This window comes from Acinonyx jubatus, chromosome B2 (genome assembly GCF_027475565.1).
Source record: "Acinonyx jubatus isolate Ajub_Pintada_27869175 chromosome B2, VMU_Ajub_asm_v1.0, whole genome shotgun sequence".
NCBI classification, from domain to species: domain Eukaryota; kingdom Metazoa; phylum Chordata; class Mammalia; order Carnivora; family Felidae; genus Acinonyx; species Acinonyx jubatus.
This window is the reverse complement of record NC_069385.1, coordinates 104997476-105023334: the sequence shown is the minus strand read 5'-3', so window position 1 is coordinate 105023334 and position 25859 is coordinate 104997476. Positions and strand designations below refer to the sequence as shown.

Here is a 25859-nt window from a genome sequence, read left to right as displayed (position 1 = left end):
AAAAATAACCTCTTTTGCCCACGCCTCCACCCACTTACCCTCTGGCAACCACCAGTTTGTTCTCTGGAATTTAAGAGTCACGTGTCAATTTTAATACTTGTTCTTAGTACCTGAAAGATCAGGAATCAAGTATGTCATTATATATAGTATCATGCCTTTTTGGTGATAAAATTATTTTTATTAACATGGCATAAAACTGTTCCCTGTGTTGTTTATTTCCAGCATATTTTCTTATCTACTTCATAGGGTTTTTAAGGGTGTTAATAAACTGGGAAAAAATGAAATTGTGTTAATGCATTCCTAGTACAATTATGAGGGTTATAAGTACAAGTCTGTAATTTTCTCTCCTGTGTCTAATCAAGCTATCCTGTTAACATTCTTTGTCATTGTGATCACTTTTAAATAAGTATGTTAAATGTCACTGGTTTCCTATACTTCACTTTCAGAAAGTGGTCTGGATTTGAATATAGATAATATTACTTTCTGCTTCGAGTAAAATCATGTGATTGTATTGAGTAGTATACCACCCCTAAAAACAAAGGATGCTGGGAAGACAGGAAAAACCGGGCATTATTTGTTTCTCAGAAGCTTACGCGAGTGGTCCCCCTTCTTACCAAACTAAACTTAATTTTTTTTTTTCCTTTGAGAGTGCAAGCAGGGGAGGGGCAGAGGGAATGGGAGGGAGAGAATCCCAAGTAGGCTCCATGCTCAACATGGAGCCCCACAGATCCATCCTGCCACTGTGAGATCATGACCTGAGCTGAAATCAAGAGTTGGATGCTCAACTGAGTGAGCCACCAAAGGGTGCCCCCAAAATAAGCTCTTTTAGGTATTTAATCTTACTAAGTTATAACTTTAAAACATTGTACACTTATACAAATAATGTCTCTCTTTCTATTTCACATGTTTCCAGCCTGACATTAACTTTAGGAAATAGAAAAACCTAAATAATTTTGATTGTTAATAACTTACTAAATATTTTTAAATAATCAGATGAAAAATCAGTCTTGGAGCAGAAACCTTCTAAGCCAGCTGCTCCGCAGGTCCCACCCAAGAAGCCCACTCCACCCACCAAAGCCAATAATTTATTGAGATCTCCTGGAACCGTGTACCCAAAGCGACCTGAAAAACCAGTTCCTCCACCACCTCCCACAGCCAAGTAAGTTTTACCTAATTTTAAGTTATACCTGATTATTTTTACTGATTTACTTTATCTCAAGTTTATTGATTACCTGCTTTTCTGAATCTCAGAATCATTTCTAAAGTATTTGTTTTCCATATTTTTTCTGTATACTGTGATGGTTCTCTGTTAACTTTATATTCATACTAGGTGAATACACACAGATGAGGCTGTTTTTACATTTCTGATTTTATTGTGATTAGTCTTAATGTGGAGATTTATGTTTATGGAAATAATATTGTGGAACAAAGAGAAAAATTACTATTATGCTATAATATCCTTAGTGTCATTAATTCATAATTTAAAAAAATGGTTATGACTCATATACAGGTGATTTCTACATATGTTTTGATTTTCTCATTTCAGGATTAATGGGGAAGTTTCTACCATTTCGTCAAAATTTGAAACTGAGCCAGTATCAAAACCAAAGCTAGATTCTGAACAGTTACCACTTAGACCCAAATCAGTAGACCTAGATTCATTTACAATTAGGAGCTCTAAAGAAACAGGTAAGTTAACATGTAGAAAGGTGGTGCATTTAAAAAAAGTTGCCAATACAATTTTCAGAAACTATTTAAGAAATTTGTGCATGCATTTTATATCTGCATAGATATAGTGGAAATTAATTAAAATTTATTTAAAATCTATGAAGCTGGAATAGAAAAATAAAACTAAAAGAAGGTAAATGGGCAAAAATACTTGATTCACATAAGGACTGAGAAATGGATTAAAAGATAATCCATTTATCATTCTGTCCCCTCATGATGGAATGTCTGTACTATCTAACTTAGGCAGATAGGAATACATTTTAGTTTGAAAGATTAAGAATAAAGAGATCACATTGATTTTTAATGCCAACACTAGATTACATTGAAGATTATTTTTACTTCTTCACTTTATCTCAAGGTACTTTTGTTTCCAGTTCAGGAAAATATGCTTTTTATATCTGCATGTATGCATGTGTGCGTGTATCAGCAGGCTTTACTTCCTTAGCTAAATGCTGTTCCTTAAGTTTTAGGACAGATTTTTTCAACCCATCATTTTTGTCTCCTGGTCTTTTATACTCTTAGTTGTAAAATGGAAAACTTGGAACACAGAAGTTTTGATAAAGGTCTCAGTATTAAAACATTGCACAATCATTTGTGGTAATAGTTATTATGTAGTACTTTGCATTTATTTTTAGTTCTTTTACATTTTCCAAGCACTTTCTCATTTATATTCTTATTTTATCTTTATAGTTATTCCAAAAGGCAGATGCTATTTTGTGTCTAAAGTCATCAAACTATTGGACACATTACATGTCCAAGATCATGTAAATCAGAAGAGAATTCTTTAAATCCCCTAGAGTGCTTATGATATTCTTTTAAAAGTTTTAATGTCTTAATGTATTTTTTAGCCTTCATGTTAACGTTTCATAAATACATTCAGCCTTAAAGGTCAATTACGCTTAGATTTTTTTTTTGTCACTATATTGTAAGATATGCTGCTTATTAACCTTTTGAAAGTTGTAGGTGATCTTATTATTTTTCCATATTGTCATTTGCCAATGTAAAAGCTCTGACCTGTGCATGGCCTCCTTCAGTTTTTTTAATTTGAAAAATTTTTTATAAAGATCCTTTATAAAGGATCCGTTTTATAAAGATCCTTTCATTCTATATTTGGCTCCTGCCTGCTCTGACTGAAACCATATTCATTAATAATTTCTGGAAAGTGGTGAGATGTTGATTATACTTTAGAGATATTCACTCAAATATATTTAGTGTGTTTTATCTGGTAAAAATTGTTTACCGTTGGTGAAATAAAAACAAAAATAAAAATCCTCTTTATAACAGGTTTTTAAAAAATATCCTTTATTTTTTATTGAAGTCAGTAGTAAAAAAATAACTCTATCAGCTTTTACTGTTTTCTCTTTGATTTAAAATGTTACTGAAAATATGTTTTCAAAAATAATATTTCAGCAAAAAAGATTAAGTGTGCACACTTAAATTTTTATATAAAAGAATCCATTTGTATCATCTTTTGAAATTCTACAGTTTTCTGCAATCTTTATCACAGAGGCCTTACATTTTGAGGCGTCTCTTCAGGAGCTGAAAGAGTAATATTTACAGCCTGTATTTTCTGTATTTTTCTGTTGCTTTATAACATTCTTGACTATTTGCTTTATTTAGTTGTCTCAGGGTTATGGAAACTGTTAAAAACTTAAGTAAATTAAGATAAATTTTCGTCTTTTAAAAAACTTTTCTATATATAATCACCAGCAAGCTTTGTTTCCTTTGCTACATTTTTAGTAGAAATAACACATGTAGTAATGTCAAACTGTTGGTGGTTATATAGTTTAATTTTTTTTTTTATTGCTTTTGGTCCAAATCTTTTCTTTTATCCATAGCCATTATTTACTCTTCATTAAAAAACAAAGAGGCTTTGTGAAAGAGGGTTTGCAAATTCCTAATTTTTTTTTCTTCAAATGAATAAGGAAGTAAGTTAGAGGAGCCAAGACATATGTAAGGACAAAAGACTAAAATCTGACTTCTAAACTGTTGTACTTCATTCCTCCCACGATCAGGCTGCCTTTGGTACTACACCTAACACCCAGTTAAGTTCAGAAAATACACAGACACACCACAGAGATATTGATGGTTCCATTCCAGACCATGCAATACAACGAATATTGCAGTAAAGCAAATTGGATGAATTTTTTAGTTTCCCAGTGCCTTTGAAAGTTATGTTTACACTATACTGTAGTCTATTAAGTGTGCAATGCAGTATGACTAAAAAAATGTGTATACTTTAACTAAAAAATACTTTAGCTAAAAAATGCTAACCATCATCTGAGCTTTGAGCACGTTACAACCTTTTTGCTGGTGGAGGGTCCTGCCTTGATGTTGATGTCCGCTGACTGATCAGGGTGGTGGCTGATGGGGGTTGACGTGGCTGTGGCAATTTCTATAATAAGACAACAGTGAAGTTTGCTACAGCGATTGACTCTCCCTTTCATGAACAGTTTCTTTGTAGCCTGTGATGCTGTTTGATGGCATTTTACCTACAGTAGAACTTTTTTCCAAATTGGAGTCTGTCCTCTCAGACCCTGCCTCTGCTTTATCAACTAAGTTTATCTGCTATTCTGTATGTTTTCTTGTCGTTTCAATAATTTTCATAGCATCTTCACCAGGAATGGTTTCCACCTCAGAAAACCATTTTCTTTGCTCATGAATGAAGTTTTATCATGGATTTGCAGCAATTCAGTTCCATCTTCAGACTCCACTTGATTCTAGTTCTTTTGCTGTTTCCACCACATCTGCAGTTACTTCCTCCTCTGAAATCTTGAACCCCTCAAAGTACTAATCCATGAGAGTTGGAATCAACATCTTCCAAACTCCTGTTAATGCTGGTATTTTTACCTCTCCCATGAATCCTGAATGTTATTATTGGCATCTAGAATCATAAATCCTTTCCAGAAGGTTTTTAATTTATTTTGTCCAAAGCCATCAGAGGAATCACCATCCATGGCAGCTATAGTCTTATGAAGCCTTTTCCTTAGATAATAAGACTTGAAAGTTGGAAGAAATTCAGAATTAGTCCTTGATCCTTGGGCTACAGAATGGATGTTATATTAGCAGGCATGAAATCAGCATTAATCTTGTTGTACATCTCCATCAGAGCTCTTGGGGAAGTAACAAGGTACATTGTCAATGAGCAGTAACACTTTGAAAAGAATCTTTTTTTCTGAGCAGGTCTCAACAGTGGGATTAAAATATTCAGTAAACCATGTTGTAAATAAATGTGTTGCTGTCCTTTTTTTGTTTCATTTATAGAGCACAGATTTAGCATAATTTTTTTTTTTCAGTTTATTTATGTTGAGAGAGAGAGAGCCCACACATGCAGGGGAAGGGCAGAGAGAGAGGGAGGGAGGGAGTCAGTCAGTCCCTAGCAGGCTGTGTTCTGTCAGTGCAGAGCCCATCATTGGGCTCCATCCCACGAACTGCAAAGTCCTGACCTGAGCTGAACTCAAAGAGTCGGACCCTTATCTGACTGAGCCAACTAGCCAACCCAGATTTAGCATAATTCTTAAGGGCCTGAGGAATTTCAAAATGGTAAATGAGCCCTGACTTCAGCTTCAAGTCACCAGCTGCATTAGCCCCAACAAGTGTCAGCCTGTCCTTTAAAGCTTTGAGCCCAGACGTTGATTTCTCCTCTCTAGCTATGAAAGTTCCAAATGGCATCTTCTCCCAATACAAGGCTGTTCCATCTACATTGAAAATCTGTTGTTTAGTGAACCACCTTCATTAATTAGCTACATCTTCTGTATAATTTGCTGCAGCTTCTGCCTCAGCACTTGCTGCTTTGCCTGCAGTCTTTTTTCATGGAGACGGCTTCTTTCCTTAAACCTCAGGAACCAACTTCTGCTAGCTTCAGGACTTTTTTCCTGCTGCTTTCTCACCTTTCTCAACCTTCCCAGAATTGAAGAATTAGGGCCTTGCTCTGGACTAGGCTTTGGTTTAAGGGAATGTTGTGGCTGATTTGATATTCTATCCAGATCACTAAAACTTTCTCCCTATCAGCAATAAGTCTGTTTGCTTTTTTCTCATTTATGTATTCATTAGAGTAACACTTAATTTCCTTCATGAACTTTTCCTTTGCGTTTGCAGTTTGGCTAGGTGGCATAATTGGCCTAGCTTTTGGCCTGTCTCGTCTTTCTGCATGCTTTCCTCACTTAGCTTAATCATTTCTAGCTTTTGACTGAAAGTGAGATATGTGTGACTCTTCATTTTACTCCAACACTTGGAGGCCTGTAGGGTTATTAATTGCCCCATTTCAGTGTCTCAGAGAATAGGGAAGCTCAAAGAGAGGGAGAGAGATGGGAAACAGCTTTCCATGGAGCAGTCAGAACACACACACCACTTACGGATTCAGTTCAACATCTTATGTAGGCACAGTTCATTACAGTTAAAATAGTAACACCAAAGATCACTGATCACAGATCACCATAACAAATACAATAGTAATGAGAAAGTTTGAAATAGTGCAAGAATTACTAAAATATGACATGGAAACTCAGGAAATACTGTTGGAAAAATGACACCGATACACTTGCTCAACACAGGGCCACCACCAACCTTCAATTTGTAAAAAAATGTAGTATCTGCACAGTGCAGTAAAATGAGATATGCCTGTAAATTTTGGAAATTTTGTTTATATTACATAGAAAATATTTACTGAGCAAGTATACCCAGGTATTATTTTAGTCACAAGTACTATTCTAAGACAAAAGGCCTGGCTGCTGATAACATACAGCTCATGTTTCAAACTTCAACTCAGGCTGTTCCTCATTGCCTTTTTTTATTGGAATGTTATGTTTTTAGTATTTGTAGCATAAAAGGGTTTGAAATCCTTTTTTTGAGGTATTGACACCTTAAAAAAAATACTGTTCTGCATCAGATAAGTTCAGATTTGGCAGTAGGTTTAGATATATTTTAATTTATATTTTTGGCTCAGTTTGAGGTTTCATATCTTTAAAATGGTATGTGAAACTTGACCTTTCACATGTTTCAGAAAGTTTAAAACATACATGAAGATCTTCTTAGAATCTCATTATTACATAAAATAATTTCAGGTGATGATATAGTAATAAGGACACTGACTTTGCTATTAAAAATGGGGGTTTTAAATTATCAACTCATTGATCATGGTCTTGTTTCTTAATCTGTTTTCTAGCTTAAGTAACAATTGGTCCAACGTATCTACTAGAATATGTGATGTGGAAGTTGTTATAAAGTGTTATTTCCATTCTTTTCCTTTCCTCTGTTAATCCTGTTTCCTGTTTCTGCTCTCATCTGTAGAGGATGTAAATCTGTAACACTCCTCTCAGATATGACTTTCCTGTATATGAAGCCATTTGTAAACTATTTTAAAAATAAATGTCCTTCAGTATATATTCTCACATATAAGGTAGTACTATAAATTGCATAGTTGTTAGAACCATGTTTTAATTTTTCCCCTCTTTTTCAAGCACTTCATCAAAAATTAGTTTAGAATAATCTCACTGCTACCACTGGTTAATTATAAAGTTCACATGGTCTAAATATTTCTAAAGTAGTAAGCTTTCTGGGACATAACATTGATTTAAAAATTAGTCTTAAAATATAAGATAGAAAATTTAGTGGTAACATACCTATTACAGTGAGAAAGCACAGCTAATGAAGTATGCTTATAGTGTAGTATTTTATCCTTTTTGACTTTCTGTGATAAATTCTTGGGTTAAAAGGAAGTTGTAGAGATGTATAACATTATTTGATCCCAAAGCATTACATTGTTAAATGGTGAAATATTCTTTCTCTTTAGTTTTGCTTGATAATTGATCTATTTTTGTTTGATTGCTTTCCCAGTATTTATTCATATATTTCTTCCAGAAAGAATTCAAGGTGGAATTTTTCTAAGATGCCTACTTGTTGAGTGGTGCACACTATAAAAAATGAGTCTATATACAAAAACAAAACACACCCAAAAATGTGGAACTTACCTGGAGAATAAGAGCAGAGATTAAAATTATTTTATTATAATAATTTTCTTGATGTTTATAGAGAGTATCATATAAAGCATAATTGAAGTTTCATTTATGTATTATGTGATTTTAAATGTTGCATAAGTTGTATCTTTGTAGTGATATTTAAAAATACTGTTTGTCCTATTTTTCTTTTATTATACCAGAGAATTAAAATTGCCTTTTTCATTGTAATTACTGTCATATGCTAAAGACTAAAACTTGACTGAAAGGTAGTTTAATTTTAGTTCTAACTATATTAATGAGTTGTTGATATGTTAGCTATCAATTTATTACTCTCACCTCTAATTTTTTACTAAAACTCCTTTTCGAAGCTGTGTTGGTGTTCAGTGAGTAATTTTAAAAAGGCTTCTTTCTACTTAATGGTGTATTGAAATTAATACTAGTCATCATTTTTTCTTTTGAAAAGACAATAAATCTAAAATCTACCACACATCTTATATAAGTTTAGATAAACTGCAGTAGGTATATGCTAAACATTTAAATGGTTCTATTCATTCTACAGCTGTTCTTTTTTCCTGCTTTGTAAAATAATTTTTTTGGTTTAGTCTTTTTTCTAGACATTCCTATCCTTGACTTTTCTTTCCAGATTTTGTTTCCTAGCCTGTTTGCCATGTTTCCCTTCTTACGTGTCAGGAAATTATCCTACCTTTCTCCATTTTGGTAAGATGACAATTTATAAAAGAAATCAAAACAATATATTCAATATAAATAGGTGGTGCACATTGATTTTTCTTTGTAATTGTACTAAAAGTGTACATGTTTGTCTGTCTATTCTAACCCTTTTGGTTTTCCATTTGAAAATAAAACTGATGTTGGAAAAATTTTCCTGATTAGTGTAAGATACTCTTTTGATAAAAGTTTTTTTTGTAATTGAAAACTGTAAAAGTCCATTTATTTTCTCCCAAAATTTGATATTTCACTTGGACTTTTTAAAATTCCATGTCTTCTTAGACAATATGTAGAAATGTAAATGGCTGGCAGAGTGGCAACGTAATTGCAAGAGTTAAGTGACTATCATGCCTTTCATGCCATGTGTACAGTATAAATCTACTCTTATCACTCTTAGGCAAATTTAAATGTGTTCAAGTAGATCATGAGTCCAAAATGTGCACTATTTTACTAACCTGATGGCTTAAATGGAGGACCTGAGAGAGTTTTAGAATAGTAAAATTATTTGTCTTGGTGTTGTAGCCCCAAACTGGACATATGGAAGGCATTTTTACATGAGCATGGTCTATAATTTTATAGATCTACCTTTTATTTATCCTTTCAGTTTCATTTCTCTTCATTCCTATGTTTTTCTGTTTGTTTCTTTTTCTTTCTGCAAGTTGCTTAAATATGCATTTGAAAATAATCTTCACATGCCAAAATTATTGGATTGTACTTTTCTAGACTTTTGTGTCGGTTGTCAGTACTCACATGTATCAGCAGTTTTTTTAATGTTTATTTTTGAAAGAGAGAAAGAGAGAGCATAGGAGTTGAAGAGGGGTTGGGGGGGTGGGGGAGACAGAGGATCCAAAGTGGTCTCTGTGCTGATAGCAGCAAGCCCGATGCAGGGCTGGAACTCATGAACTGTGAGATCATGACCTGAGCTGAAGTCGGTTGGAATGCTCAACCAGGCACCCCTCAGCATTTTTTAACCCTTCAAACCATAGCAAGTTTTTAACATCTTTTAAATATTGGTTTTCTTTATGAAATTTACAAATAAAGTGAAATATTTAAAAATATATTTAAACTCAAGGTCTTTCACATTATATAATGCATTTGCCATTAAAGCCACTGTGTCTCTTACTATGGTTTATTATATTTTATAAGTACATATGAACAATTATCAAGACTCAAGACCAAAATTAAACTCCTTTGATTGCCTCTTGTGATGTATTAACCTCATGACTAGATAGAAGATAGAACACACAAAGTAATCCAGAATGTGAAAATGGAAAAGAATTAACAGATCAACAGATACTTAAATTTGTTATAAAATGCATATTGTCAAACAGTGATACCTTTGTTAACCCTTAAAATTTTTTTCTAAATTAATTACTTTGAATATGAAAATTGATGAATAAGCTTTGAGGGGAGTAATAGTAACTATTTGTAGATGTCTGTTAAGAAATAACAAATCACTGAGTTTGGATATTTAAATATTCGACAGAAAACATTATAAATATCCAGGCAATGGTAATATACAGAATTTTTTCTGTCTTCTAAACCAAAGATAGCTGTTGGCATATCAGTTATCTTGACTGTGATTGATAGCCTTAGTTTGGAATCTAGGATAAAGGAAGATTACATTGACCATGGAAATGTCTGGAGTTATCCTTAGGATACTTGGATCACTTACAGATTTCTAGGCTTCCAAATTAAAGATCACACCTCTTTCAGCAAGGTTTTCTAGATCATCTAGAAAAAGGGAAGATACTATATACCATTGTTTCAGAGATACGAATTATACATAGGCTTTAAACCCAAGTTACTGAATCAAAAGTTAACCAGCCTCTGATGGTGGGGAAACATGTGAACCATCCTTGTAGCATTTTTCCTTGATACCCAATTTGCCTTAGATTTCTAACTTATCTTATAGTTCCTAAACATGGTAATGTCTAAGCAAAAGTGTAGTGAACTATGAACAGTTTGAATCCCAGCTACAACATACTGTGCACACACAGACACACACACACACACACACACACACACACACACACACACACACACATATATAAAGACTCATTATACTTTCACTTTACATTGAGAAATGCAATTGGAAAGCATACAGTTGAGTCCTTAAAATTTGAATATTAGGATACTACTTGAAATTTAAAACAAATTTATGTGTTGAGTTTCTGATATATTGTAATCAATTATGAGTTGAAGAAGTAGATTATGCTTTTTTTATTTTTTAAACAAGCAAGACTTAAGATTACAAGCTTTTTTATGATACCACAATTTTGGGTTCAGATTTATATGTTTCAGTAAGAACTTTTGTTGAAGTCTAAGTCTCTATTAGAAACAGGAACTCTATGTTGTTAATAAAGTCTTCTAAAATGTATTCAGTAAAGAGGATGTTTGTTTCTAAGGGTGAGTGTTGTTTTCCAAATGCATATGAAAAGCACAGGTTAACTTGTGAGTCCTAGTGGTACTCTTTTTAATGTATAGTTTGTTAAAAATCCAGAAACATTCTTTTTTATCTTTTAAAATGTAGTTATCTCTTAGTAGATGTGTTTAATTTTATTCTCCAGATCTTCTAAATTTTGATGACATAGCTTCCTCAGAAAACTTGCTACATCTCACTGCAAATAGGCCGAAAATGCCTGGAAGAAGGTTACCTGGCCGCTTCAATGGTGGACATTCCGTGAGTTACACTTGCTGTTGTAAAACACAAAAGTTTCTAAGAATGATGGAGGATTTATGCCTTCACCAAAGTTTAAAAATCAGGAAGATAGCTGTGATACTTAAGTGGCAAATGGTTGGTTATATTTAGGGAGATACGAGGTTATGTTCATTGCAGAGAGACTTGGAATGGAAGGTTACAGAATCAGGAATAAAGAATTGTCCTGAGACCATAACCACAAAAGCACAGTGTCAAAAGAGGTCAGGGTATCTGTGTAATCTACCCATCTAACAACAATAATTAGAATTGAGTGGTACCTATTCACTTTAGGAAGGAATGAGAACATTTTTTTCCTGTGCAATAGTCAGTGGTTTTTTGGTAGCATTAATGCTGGTGTCAAAATGTGTGGCTTCTTTCTATGCTTTCTGGACTTTGCCTGGGATACTGGTAGTGCCTTAATACGCTAGCTCTTAAGTGTTACAGTGCTTTTAAATTACTTAAGTAGAGAAAATTTTTGTTGCTAAGAGGCAGGCTATTTTTACCTTGAAGACATGCAAGTTTGTTGTTCAGCTTGAAATTACGTACTATCCTGTTAACAATGATGGAATATCTGGAATAGTAGCTGCTACTGCTAAAAACAGTGATAATAGTTACTTAGTTTATTATCCAAATGTTTATTGCCTTTTCCTTTTTTGGTATTTTCTGTTTCTTGATTTAAAAAAATCATTTAGCCAACTCAAAGCCCAGAAAAAATCTTGAAGTTACCAAAAGAAGAAGATAGTGCCAACTTAAAGCCATCTGAATTTAAAAAGGATTCATGCTACTCTCCAAAGGTGAGCTGAATTGTGGCCCAAGATTTATATAATTTGTAGGATTCTTTGTGAATAGCAAAATTGTGGAATTTAAAGTGTCTTTTCTTCTTTCTTCTTTCCTTTCTTTCCTTTCTTTCCTTTCTTTCTTTATTTTTGGGAGAAAGCACAACAAGGGAGGGGCAGAGAGAGAGGAAGAGAGAGATAATCCCAAATGGGGCTCGAACTCATGGACCATGAGATCGTGACCTGAGCTGAAACCAGGAGTCAGACGCTTAACCAACTGAACCACCCAGGCATCCCTTAAATAATATTTAAGAAAAAAGTTGTTTCTACCAAGAAATAAAATAATTCCTGCTAAAAAATTGAGTTATGAAAGTCACACTATCCTCTGTAGCTCATTTTGTAGAGGACCTTATTGTAAATGAGTAATATAAATGTTAAATACTTCATACTGTTTTTTAAGGCATAGCTCATCCATCTGTTTTCTTTTTTTTTTTTTTTAATGTTTATTTATTTTAGAAAGAGTGTAAGCAGGGGAGGTGCAGAGACAGAGAGAGAGGGAGACCCAGAATCCCAAGCAGGCTCCAGGCTCTGAGCTGTCAGCACAGAGCCCGATGCAGGGCTGGAACTCGCAGACCGCGAAATCATGTCCTGAACCTAATTTGGATGCTTAACTGACTGAGCCACCCAGGCGTGCCCATCTGTTTCATTTTCCCATTAAACGTACACTCTGTGTTCCAGAGGCCATCACTTGTTTATTCCTAACCTAGCTTGTTGTTTGGCACCATAATGAACACTGAATATATCCTGGAATAATGGCAGAATACATGGATTCTTCCATTTATTACATGGTGTTAAGACTCTTCTAAACTCTTGTCATTTTTATGTAAGATAGTATTATCACATCCTATACACATCTTAAATTTAAGTTCATGTTTCCTCCTTAAATTCATTCCCGGGCATTTGGCTACTGCTAAAATTTATCAGATACATTTAATCTGATTCTCTCAACTGTCATCATTAGACTGAAATTCTATTTCGTGTTACTTTAGTGAAATACTGCAAGAGCATCAGGCCGTGGATTGATGTTAATGCCTTGCTAAATTGTTCATAATTACTTTTAAGTGAACCTCTTAGGATATGTAATATGGAGGATCAAAACAACACCCTAATGGGGCACAGGGCACCCAGACGGCTCAGGCCGTTAAGCATCCAACTCTTGATTTTGACTCAGTTCATGATCTCATGGTTCATGGGATTGAGCCCTATGTCGGGTTCTGCACTGACACGACTGCATGGAGCCCGCTTAGGATTCTCTCTCTCACCCTCCCTCTTTCTACCCAACCCTGTTCGTGTGTGTATGCGCATTCTCTTGCTCTCTCAAAGTAAATAAACATTAAAAAAAAAAACCCACAGCACCTTAAAAATGCTGATATATTCTTGTTTCTATATGCGCCACCGGGAAAACCATTCGTAAGATAAATCTAATAGATTTTTCTTTTCTTTTCCACTTTTTTGTTCTTTTTATTGATAAAGCCCTTGACATTTCTCACATAAACCCCTAGTGATTGCAAGTTTATTCTTTGGTCGTTTGGTGGTTTTACCAGTTGTGAATATTATCAAACTGATTTTTGAATTTTCAAGTTTATCATTTATCTTGAAGTATTATTTTAATTATCTCCTTGCTATAAAAATTTTTATGAAAGTTTTATAAATATAAATACAATAAATTAACATTTGCTATTATGTTTTCAGCCATCTGTGTACCCTTCAACACCTTCAAGTGCTTCTAAACCAAATACAGCTGCTTTTTTAACTCCATTGGAAGTCAAAGCTAAAGTAGAATCAGATGATGGGAAAAAAAATCCCTTGGATGAACTTAGAGCTCAGATTATTGAATTGCTGTGCATTGTAGAAGCGCTGAAAAAGGATCATGGGTAAGTAGCCCTTGTTTTCTTTCAATACTACTTACACGTATGTAAAGAATTCTTTCATGTCAAGCAGAGATGTAATGTGCCAAATTTCTGGTATAAGCAAGTATATTTTCAGTGAAATTTTCATTAATAGTACTCTGCAAAAATCTTGAATTTGAAAATTTGTTCTTGTAGCTTGATTGTAGAAAAGGTATAATATGTAGGTATAATTTAAGGGTACAAATTTTCTGGTCAAACAAAGGAGTTAATTAGTCTCAAAAATATTAGGAAAAGTCCTATTTTATTTTATTTTATTTTATTTTATTTTTAAATATGAAATTTATTGTCAAATTGGTTTCCATACAACACCCAATGCTCATCCCAAACACCAATTGTATTTTAGATCTGGAGTGTATCTATATGTAGATTTACTTTTCAGAGGAACTGGATCACTGTCTCTGCTAGGGTTGAGATTGGTATTTAAATAAAACCAATGAGTTGTGTTTAGGTGATTTCTAAGGCTGTTCTCTTAACTCTGAAACTTTTGGTAATGGCATATGATGAGGTCCTAAGTGAAAGTTAAGGACCGTCTAGAGCCAAAATAAATGTAAAAGGTCACCTCTGATAGCCCCCCTCTCTTCTTTTAACTAAAGAGAGAAAGGTTCAGAGAGATAAAGCTCTTTACCTAAGATTACACAGTTCTTAATTTTTTTTTTTTTTTAACGTTTTATTTATTTTTGAGACAGGGAGAGACAGAGCATGAACAGGGGAGGGTCAGAGAAAGGGAGACACAGAATCTGAAGCAGGCCCCGGGCTCTGAGCTGTCAGCACAGAGCCCGACACGGGGCTTGAACTCACGGACCGCGAGATCATGACCCGAGCCGAAGTCGGCCGCTTAACCGACTGAGCCACCCAGGCGCCCCAAGATTACACGGTTCTTAAAAGGCAGAGCTACAACTCAAATCCATTTTCTGTTGGTTTAGAGATATTTTCTATAACCATTATTATTTGAATTTTAAAACTTGTTAACATTTTAAACATAATTCTGCAAAGGACCAGTAGGTAAAACGAATCAGAGATCAGCTGATCTAACTGAACTGAGGCTGAGGGCTCAGGTTCTCTTCCCCTATCTCAGCTTCCCCTGTAGCCTCTAAAAGTATTTGATGGAATCTGAAATCTGGAATAAAAGTCATTGCCAGAGCGGCGCCTGGGTGGCTCATTAAGTTGAGTGTCTGACTTCGGCTCAGGTCATGATCTGTTGGTTTGTGAGTTCAAGTCCCCCTGCATTGGGCTGTCTGCTCCCAGCACAGAGCCTACTTCAGATCCTCTGTCTGCCCCCCCTCCACCCCTCTCCTGCTCACGTGTGTGTGTGTGTGTGTGTCTGTGTGTGTGCGTGCGCGTGCGCGCGGTGGCACCCTTTCTTTCTCTCTCTCTCAAAAATAAAATAAACATTAAAAAAAAGTCATTGCCAGAAACCATGTTACCTCTGAGCTGAATTTACCATTTCTCCCTCAATTCTCATTTGCATTGGGTTGTTTATTAAAAACAATATTGAGATTAACAGTATGACATATTTATAGTTGCAGAGCACTTTTACAAATGTCTCTTTAGGTAGAAACAAAAAAATTTACCTTGAATGACTACTTAAATAAACGTACTTATGTGTATATATATTAGAGAGAGTGTGTTTATAATTTGACACATGATAGGCCTTTTCTTGAATCCTTCAGTTTATCTGAGTCCTGCAGATTTTTTTCAGATTCCACAATATACACAGTATAAATCATAAGTTCATTCATCTAGTAAGTATTTATTGAATACCACCCATGTATGAGTTAGAGAACTCTCCTAATTTGTTGATTTTGGCATTTACATTTTTTGATACCAAGTATGCTATTTTTAATGAACTAATAATTATGTTTACAAATTGCCTGTAGGGTTTATTTTTGAGAGAGAGAGAGAGAGGGAGGGAGGGAGGGAGACACAGAATCCGAAACATGTTGGAAGCTCTGAGCTGTCAGCACAGAGAGACTGGGAGACCATGACCTGAGCCCAAGTCGGATGCTTAACTGACTGAGCCACCCAGGTGCCCTGCCTGTAGGTGTTCTTAAATTAGCTATTGGATGAACAAAATCTTTATGATTTATATATATTTTAAAACATATATATCAGATATTTTAGAAGTCTTTCCAAAGGGCAAATATTTTCAAAGTCTTGTTTCCTCTGGGAAAATGAAATGGATAGCAGATTTTTTAATCTGAAAAATACAGGCATCATAGGATAATGGATAAATACATACTGGTATGTTGATACAACAAAATACTATACAGTGTACAGCAATAAAAAATAAATGGATTACGACTACATATGTCAACATGTAATTAATCTAAAAAAGGTTGAGGGTGGAGAAGGCAAGTCAGAGAGCGACATGCTACAGTATTTACGTAAAGTTTGAAATCAAACAGTAAGTGTGTTGTTTCAAGATATATTCATATATGTGGTAAAATTAGAAAAGAAATAATAAATACTCTAAAACTTTTCCTATGAAGGAGAGGGGGAAATAGATTTGAGGGACACTGAGTATCAGAGGTACTGGTAATAATAACTTATTTCTTAAGCTGACTTGGAGTTCCAGGGTTTTTGTTTTATGATTATATCTTTATAGCTTACAAATACATCTAGAGTCTTTATGCATTCAGTATTAAAATCTAAAATGTTTGGAACAAATCATTTAAAAAATTTAAATGATATTGACATGGAAAGATTGACAAATATATTAGTAATTTCTTTCTTTAGTTGAAAAGTTACAGAACAAGATACATAGTTTGATCTGCTCCTGTAAAAAGGAAACAATGTTACATAAAAATTTTATATTATAAATGTGTTTTTAAAAAGAACAATAAAAATGTGAGAGTGGTACTAAATTATCAGATCAAAGAGCAAATAGAATGATGTAACGCTATTACAAATAAAGATAAACAGAGCAGGATAAATATTTTAGGAATAGATCTTCATTTAGATATAAATTAAATGTATAATAAACTCAGAATAATAGAATAATTAGAAAAAGGAAGCATTATTTAATTTAGTGATAACATTTTGAAATACAAAGTTCATTTTCTATCATATACCAAAATAAACTGTAGATAAATTTGAGTTAAATATTTAAAAAATTATAGTCAGCTGAAACAGTAGAAACTCTCAATATAGTTTTATAATCATTAAAACCACAGAAGAAACTAGTTCAAAACTATATAATTGAAAACTTCCTTTCTTATATATTCTTTCTTAGCATTTTCATGTGTTTCTCAAGCTCATATTTCTATAATACTCTTGAAGATCATTTTCAAGGGGCTGAAAATGTCTGTACTTGTCCATACTTTTTGATTTAGAAATTTGATATATCTGGTATATTAATGATGTTAAATAAAATTCCTATTCTTTCCATCTCCCCAAAACCCAAGTAACCAAACAAAAAAACTTGGATATTTGAGTGTCAAGCAGTAGTTATCAGAAATATGATGATTTTAGCAGCACGGAAGTATTTTTAAATACTTTGTGAAAAGACACAATATGGAGTATATACTTGCAGCTGTGGAGGGAAAATGACTATAGAAAAAGAAGGAAACACAGAAAAATGAAAACATGAGTTAAAGAGGAAGGATTGTTGGCTAATTTTTTTTTATTGGTTTGGTAATTTTAATGTAATGTTTCATTTGAAAAAATACAGAAAGAGAAATGTACAGGTATTCGTGTTAAATCATTTGCCTTGTACTGTGACATGTTTTGACATTACCAAATCACTTGGGTTTTGTCCAGCCTGGGAAATGCATGATAACTGACTATGGAAAACTGCTTCTAAAGGCCAGTTATTATTTCTTTGTTTTATCATGAGCTGCTCTGTATTCACTTAAAAAAAATTGCTTTATTGCAGATAGGTTTGCCATGGTATTGCTGAGCTTTTAAGTGTTGGGTTGAACCATTCCAACTAGAGAATTTGAAGCTTTTCTCAATCAGTACGGCTATTTTCTTTAAAAAAGTTCCCCCCATGTGTTGGTCTGTCAGGTAACAGATCCTGTTAGTCAAATATATTGTTTAAATGAAAGACTTAACAGTAATAAATTGTTTTTAGGAAAGAACTGGAAAAACTACGAAAGGATTTGGAAGAAGAGAAGGCAATGAGAAGTAATCTAGAGGTAATTCATTTCTCCTAACATTGAGATAGTAGTCAGCATAAATAAACTAGTCAGCGTAAATCACCATCCCAGCTAGGTGATTGATTTCACTACAAATTATGCTATCTTAAGTTGGACACTCCCTGCTGCTTGATAGCCATTTAATTAATCTCTTGTTGACTCCCTGTCACATTCCGTTCATTCATTCAGCAAACACTTTTGAGCACTAACTCTCTTAGGCAGTGCATGAGGCATAAGGTATATATATTCTTAAATAAAACAAACATGATTCTTGCCTCGTAAGTGTGTAGTTCTAGATCTTTTGAACTCAACATTGCTTTCTTGAGCTATTTCTCTCATTTTTACACAGTTACCTTTTTTTTCCCCTTTCTTTTCTTTGTTTTTAAATGTTTCCATTTTTATTTTTTGCCTGGAGGCAAGGGTGGAGGGGGGTAGGGGTGATAATGGGATGGCTCTAGATTTGTTCACTTTGATTTCTTCACTGAGAGTTCACTTCATAACCATAATGTTAACATCTTCACTCTGTGCTGATGACCGACAATTTCATTTATTTTATCTTAACTTTTTTTCCATCCTCACTGACTTTGGTCTTCATTTGTATACTTCTTTTCTGCATATTTCAAAGAAAGCCTATTCTGCCTTTTTTCAAAGGCTCTTCCCATTCTGTATTTAAGTATTTCATACGCTTCCCTGTTTTTACCTATTTCTCTTGTTAACATTGTGAAACAGAACATGGGACTTGCTAAGAAAAACTTGAGCTCCTCTTCTGACTTACAATTGTGACTTTCAGGTCTAAACTATGTGTCAGGTTGGCACCTTCTGTACATTATTAATGGACACATGTATCAACTTGTAAGGATTATTGTTCCTGTTTTAAGGATGAGGAAACTAGGGTTTAGAGTGATTTAAGGCAGCAGTGGAGCTGAAATCTTTAAAAGAAACAGCTAGACTTCGGAAACTTTGCTTTTAGGGATTAAGTTAATACTGTTTGAACTTGAGTTATACTGTCAACCTCCTTTTAGCTTTAGCTGTTAATACATGTGAAGGTATTTGGCAGATTACCAAACTCCATTTTTACTCTTATATTGGACACACCCATTTTATTGGCACTTTCCCTTTTCCTATGAAAATATTCTATTTTTCCCCTTTTCCAAAAAAGCAAAAGCCCCCTTTCAGGTCCAGCTGCCCTCTTGATCGACTGTAGTTTTCACTTTTCGTTTGAAGTTCATTTATTGCAAAACAGAAACAACCAAGGTAAAATGTTCCTTCAGAACTGCCCCGGCCCTCCTTTCTGTATCTGCTCTCTTTTCCTACCTGTGCCCACAGAGTATCTATCGTGATTAGCTCTGTGCCTCTCCCTTCTGAATCTAATTCATCTTTTCCCACCTTCTGTCCTGTTTACAGCTGCTGGTCTCCCTGGATGTTCCACTGTGAACTTAGAACTTTCATGTCCCCTTTGACACTTATCATCTTCTGATTTTCTGTTTCTGTTGAGGGTTTCATTGACTTTCAAGTCTTGAGACATGGTACTTCCATTCTAAAGCCATTCCCATTCAGGCCTGCTAGCTTGACTCCCTCACCTTTATCTCTTTGTTTCTAGTGTTTGTCTTTTTCCCTTGCTCTTTATCTTCTCTTTAGCTGTTTAAGTTTCTCTCATTCTTATCTCAAATTAATCTTTCTTGCTCAGTACTTTGAAGAACTTTCTGTTACTTGGTGAATGAAATTCAGACTTCTCAACTTAGCATATGAGGTCTTTTATATCCTGGTCCTAGTTTATCTTTCTTTTCTTGTTCGCTGATTGATGTTCAGTTGCCCCTCACAGTTAATTTGTCTGAATTTTTGCTCTTATTGTATTTTCTTGGATTTTCCTTTTGTGTCATCTTCTCATGCGTAAGTTCTACAGATTCTCAAAGCTCCCCAACAACAGTCACCTTCATTAGTTAGTACCAGTCATCCTCTGATTCAAAGTAATTTTGTCTTTTTCCACATTCATGTTCTTTAGTTTTGAAAAGGATAAATAAGTAATAATTTTGCATCTTATCACTGTGACATTAAGGACTTATTTTGCCCATCTTGTAGACTGTAAGACTGTTCCAGGGAAATCTCTGTTTCATCTTTGTCCATAGCTCTGAGCACAGTGCTTTATGCATATTAGATAGCTAATAAATTTTTTTCAAATTAAAGAATACATATTAAAAATGTCTTAAATTCCCAGTAATTGCCAGTGTGTAACATATAGAAATTCAAAAAATAATAAAAAGTTTCTTGAGGCACCTGGGTGGCTCAGTTGGTTAAACGTCTGACTCTTGATTTCAGCTCAGGTCATGATCTCACGGTTGTGAGATTTGAGCCCTCACATCGAGCTCTGCACTGATCATGGAGCCTGCTTAGGGTTCTCTGTCTCCTTTTCTCTCTGCCCATCCACCCCCCCCCCCCGCACTTTTTCTTTCTCCCAAAATAACACATTTAAAAAAAAGTTTCTTGATCTTTATTCCTCATCTTTCCTACATACACATATGTATTTCTTACATACACAAATATTTCCTGCATACATATATGAAAATAAGGTAACAAGGTAAGCAAGAGGAAACTAATACAGTGTTAAATTTGTATATATGATTTAATTTGTCATAAAAATCATGAAAAGAGTCCAATGAAATATTTCTTTTTTGAAGACTTTCATTTGATTCAATTTTTAAGCAAAATCAGCTGTTACCTAGCCTCACACTGATTTGTGTTATAATTTTTTTTTTCCTAATGGGGAAAGTTTGACTCTTGTATTTATAAAAGCACACTTAATAAGACATTGGAGTTTTAAGATCATACCTTTAGAGGAGAAATTATATTTCCCAAAGATTAAAAGTAGTACTTTGAACTATGAAGTTAACATATGGTATTAAATTATCCTGAGGGATGATAAAAAAACTAAAGGTGAACAAGGAACATAAGTGCTAGAAGAGAAACTCTAGCAATAAAAATATCTGCTTGAGGGCCGTCTGGGTGGCTCAGTCAGTTAAGCATCCGACTTTGGCTCAGGTCTTGATCTCATGGTTCATGAGTTCAAGCCCCGCGTCAGGTTCTGTGCTGACAGTTCAGAGCCTGGAACGAACTAACAAACCATTCTTGAGTAGTTAGAATCCCTTAGGAGATTATGAACATATGGAAATCATACATTTTGACCGTGACAAAATGCTTATCATTTAATAATAAATTATTTGTCAGAGGTTAGCCATAGAATGTGTTATTTGTATGCAATGTTGTGGACAGGGATAATGCTATCAAGAGAAGGTAAGGCCTAAATATTCTTGCATGCAGTGAAAGGTCAGAGATCATCAGCACCTTATATAATTGGGAGGATTAGAAAATTGTAGGTGTCAGAGTCTGAGACCCTATCTATACAAGTTCCATACTACTTGCTAGTGTGGAGCTGTTGGCATGGTATTGAATCTTGTGCTCAACTCTGTTAGCTGTTGTGTGTCAGAATTAAATAATTCTGTTCTCAGTTGTGAACATGTAATGAATTTTCCTAATTCTCTTAAGTTTCTTAAATTGTGAATTTCAGTTAAGTGAAGGATGCCTTCTGCCTATAGGTGAAAATATTTCCAACACATTGACTGAATCTTAGGTATATTCCTGTGTTTTAAATAATAATTTAATCTAGAACGTACTGTTTATAGATAAGGAAATTGAGACCAAGTGAGGTTAGTGATTAACCAATATCACATAGGTAGTAAGTGATAAACATAGAACTAAATTGGTCCTTTATTATTGTTATTTTTGTAGTTCTATATGGCCCCCCTTTGTTTAATTACAGGTACTTGTACATTTCTTAATTTGGTTTCAAGGATTCTCTTGTTCTTTGGAGGGTTAATTTTCTTACAGTTCTTTCAGAGACTCACATTACTTAACATTGTTCTGGCTGAAACAATTGTAGTTACTTTTTGGTGTTTCCTGCCACTTAGGAACTTGCACTGTGATGTGACCTTCTATTAAACTTGTCCTGTACTGATCACACCATTAGAAATTGGATCTTAGAATGGAAATCAAAATCTGGAGGCTTGAAAGTATGATTGGATCTTAATGACAGAATACAGTAAAGTTTACTAAAGATATGTTATCTATTATCAACTCAACATTTTGTATTTTAGGTGGAAATAGAGAAGCTGAAAAAAGCAGTCCTGTCTTCTTGAAATGGCATGGGCCCATGTTCTTAATGTTCCAGGGATTCAGAAGCAACACTATGAACTTCACCTGACTTGTTACTTAAAAATAACAAATGCTGATATCCTGATAAATATGAGTATTTGAACTATAATCTGTAGAAAAGTAGGGAGAGGGTGGATTTTTTTTATATATATTTTGTTTTGCCAATATGAAAAAAAAGAGGCCTTAATTCTCATGTGCTGGAATTGCAAACTTTTTTTTTTTTTTTTTTAGTTTGCTTGAAAATACTACTGAATCTGTATAAAAAGGAAAGTTCACAATCATTTTTTTATTGAAACTTGTAGTATTATTTTTAAAGAGATCTATACTATAAATATGGGGATATCTTTACAAATAATCTGTAAAATATACTATTTGAGAGGGACAAATTAGCTTTATAGTAACTATAGCCACTACTTTTCCCATAATATGTAAGGGATATAAACTTTGTATATATATTTTTTTTACTTTTAGCTTCTTACCCAGGATACACTGTTGTGCCTGTTTGTTTGCAGTGCTGTTTATACTCTGGGTGATGAAATAGGAGTTTCCTAGCTATAAACCAGATTACTCACCCATGCATATAGTAATAACTAATGAAATAATCAAAATAATTTCAACTTTTAGAATATTTTATATTGCTTGCACTATAGGATTCATAAAAGGAATTTAGTTAAAATGTATTGGATTGTTAACTATATTTGGGAAAATATGAGCTATATTTTAAAAAATCATTAGGTCTAAGGAACTAAAAATGTCAATTTAACCCTTAACTTGTGCCTAGAAACTACAGCACATATAATATGCAAACACCAGCCTTACTGCTGTACTTACCTGCTTATTTTACAGGCTCAGATATTACTCATTTCATGATCTTGTGATTTACTTTTTCATGCTCCTCCCTCTGATTTTTAATAATGATAACACAAGGAGAACAAAACTAAGAACATTCAGAACTTCAGTGTGAGGTTTCATACTTTGACAAATTGTCATCATGTAAATGCTCAGGTTTTACAATGTGTAATTTACCTAAAAGACCAAACTAACTGGTGGAGATAGTTTAGGCTGTCATTTATAAAGGTACCAACTTTATAAAGAGTGTTAATATATTATTATTATATTAAGCTGTAACAGTACAGCTTATTTAAAACCAAATGTAGTTGACCATATTCAGAATGCATTTTGAATGCAAGATGGATGAATTGGTAGTTTCTTCAGAGTCACTTATGAACAGCTGAATGTTTTAAAATGTTACGTCTGTAGGTAATATGTCTTAAAATATGTGGGTTCATATTAAAAATAGAAAAATTGACTTTTCATTTGCAAAAAAAATTGATTTTCAGCTTTATTACACAACAAACACTTTGAGATTTTGAATACCACCTATCATGCTTCCATTTTGTGTTATTTTAAACCACCAAACCAAGATTTTGCCTTTAAGTTTTAATTTTATATACTGAAATCTTGTGTTAAATGAAATTTTGCCATGTTGTCTCGTATGAAAGAAAACTGAAGTAGAAAATAATAGAAATTCCAGTAATTACTTAATGTTAAATTCACAACTTACATTAGTGCTTTTGGGGAAACCTGATTGTGCATTGATTGTGTATTGAGTATGTACATTTTAACTCTTGGAAGTCCTTGGGGTTTTCTGATGCGGTCACTACTGAACAAAATTGTTTATTCCTGTTCTAATGTTTTTAAATGACTTGTCAAATGAATGATTTCCTTCTTGCTAAAAAATTAGATTTTATTTTCTTTTAATGAAAGTCCTTAGGTAGAAATAAAAACATTGTATCCTAGAAATCATTCTCCAGCTTTCTGACTGGAAAATCTATTAAGTGACCCCTCCTCACCCTAATAATGGGCTGAAGGAAGTTTCCAGTAGATTTCAGGTCATCCTTAAAGTTTTTCTTGGTCATTTTCTCACTAGTGCATAAAATGAAGATGGTCATGAATGCCGAAATACATTTAGAGTATTTGCTTTGTATACTCCTCAGTCAGAATAGAAAATTAAAATACCGTGTCTCTTTTAGAAAATTATTGTGTCTCTATTTTATTGCCATTGACCAAATAGTAAAGAAAAGAAAGCCAAACTCAAAGGGAAAAAATGATTACTTCAGTCTAGCAATTTACCAGTGTTTGCTCTTGTTATGGGGATTTTAGTATTTTTATTCATAAAGTTCATATCACAAAATGGTATGTAATGATAATAGCCTTTATTTGGCAATAAATCATTGTTTTTCCTGAGTGAGTATAAATGACAGACTAGAGATAAACAGCATGGAGTCTGTCATTGCCAAATTATTAGTGAATGTATTTTTCAGGTTTGCTATTTGAAGCGCATAATACTACTAATTTTCCTACTTGTATTTCAATATTAGGAGTATTGTGTGTGTGTGTGCTTGTGTGTGACCACTAAACTTTAGTGGTTTGGTCTTACTATAAAGCTGTTACCTCTTCACAAAATTTAAGTCTGAAGATAGGAAGAGAGAACGGGCCTCATCGAACAGAGAGTTCTCTTTTTTATGCTTCTTACTGTGATCACAGAAAAAAAACCCAAGTGCTCTCTTGATTTGTTGGTAAATGTTTTATGCTTGCATTTAAACTTGAAATGTATGAACAGAATGAGACAATCAGTTAAAATCAGAAATGAGAAGCGTTAAAAATTTAATGGCCTTGTTTTGCTGTAGCAATAAAATGACCAAGTGCAATGACTTGATTTAATAAAATCATCTTTTAAAAGTTGCTGCTATGAATATTTTTAGCCATAAAATTTTACCCTTGTTTTAGCCTGACTTGCCTTCAGTAACTATAATGTAATGCAGTTGGTGTTGTGGTATTCTAACATTCCAAAAAAATAAAAATAATATATATGTGGGGAAACTCAAAATAGTATACTTCACTGACTTGTTTACAGGTGCTGTAAAAAAGCATGCTACTCCCTCAAAGAGAAAGACAATAAAGAATAGTATTGCCAGTTGTGTCGGTCTTTACTGGTTATTTTTCATTAACATCAGCATGTTTATTGCACAATATGATGGAAATTCTATTAGGTTGAGTTTTTCAATAGAAGAAACCATGCAAATGGTAAAATGGAAGCATTAGAAGTTCTAGACCTATTTGACTTTTACTGAATCTTTGTGGTTCTGTTTTTCCCCTGAAACTGTGAGATAGTAATTTCTACCTCACAGGTTTATTGGGAGAATTTGAAATGATTTATCTAAAGTATGTTAGAGAATACTTGGCATTGAGTAGATTAAAAAAAAAAAAAGTGGAAGCTTGTATTGTACTCTTCTCAACAGCATTTAACAGTGATATGTATGATGAAAATTAGACAGCTAAGATTAAAAGAAAGGAGGCATAGTACTTACCCATCCTGTGCTGTTTTTGAGTCCAGCATCCCTTTTTCTTGGGGAAAGATAACTCCTTACATTTGCATTATATTGAAATGAAACTGCTCCCATCCTACAGATTCTGCCTTCCTGACCACCAGGGAGGTGATTGACCCAAGGGAGAGTTCTTTGCCCAAATTGAATTACTGACTCAGACAGATTTTTTAAATTCGGAATTTTTTGTTTGTTTGTTTGAAACAAGAAGCACTGCTCTCTTAGTTAAGTCTGTTATCTGGAAAAAGCTGATTTGAAAGAACAAATCTTAAT

General features: G+C 33.8%; 1 protein-coding gene across 1 annotated transcript in view; it reads left to right on the top strand.

Annotated features, from left to right (window-relative positions):
• CD2AP (CD2 associated protein) overlaps window positions 1–25181 on the top strand; it is a 136854-nt gene extending 111673 nt beyond the window's left edge. Inside the window, exons 12-18 of the mRNA XM_027057604.2 lie at window positions 994–1159; window positions 1547–1689; window positions 10982–11094; window positions 11805–11906; window positions 13641–13822; window positions 17931–17994; window positions 22143–25181. Coding sequence (XP_026913405.2) covers window positions 994–1159; window positions 1547–1689; window positions 10982–11094; window positions 11805–11906; window positions 13641–13822; window positions 17931–17994; window positions 22143–22184 — 812 coding nt within the window. The 3' untranslated portion in view covers window positions 22185–25181. The remainder of the gene's footprint in view (window positions 1–993; window positions 1160–1546; window positions 1690–10981; window positions 11095–11804; window positions 11907–13640; window positions 13823–17930; window positions 17995–22142) is intronic.
• The last annotated feature ends 678 nt before the right edge of the window (window positions 25182–25859 follow it).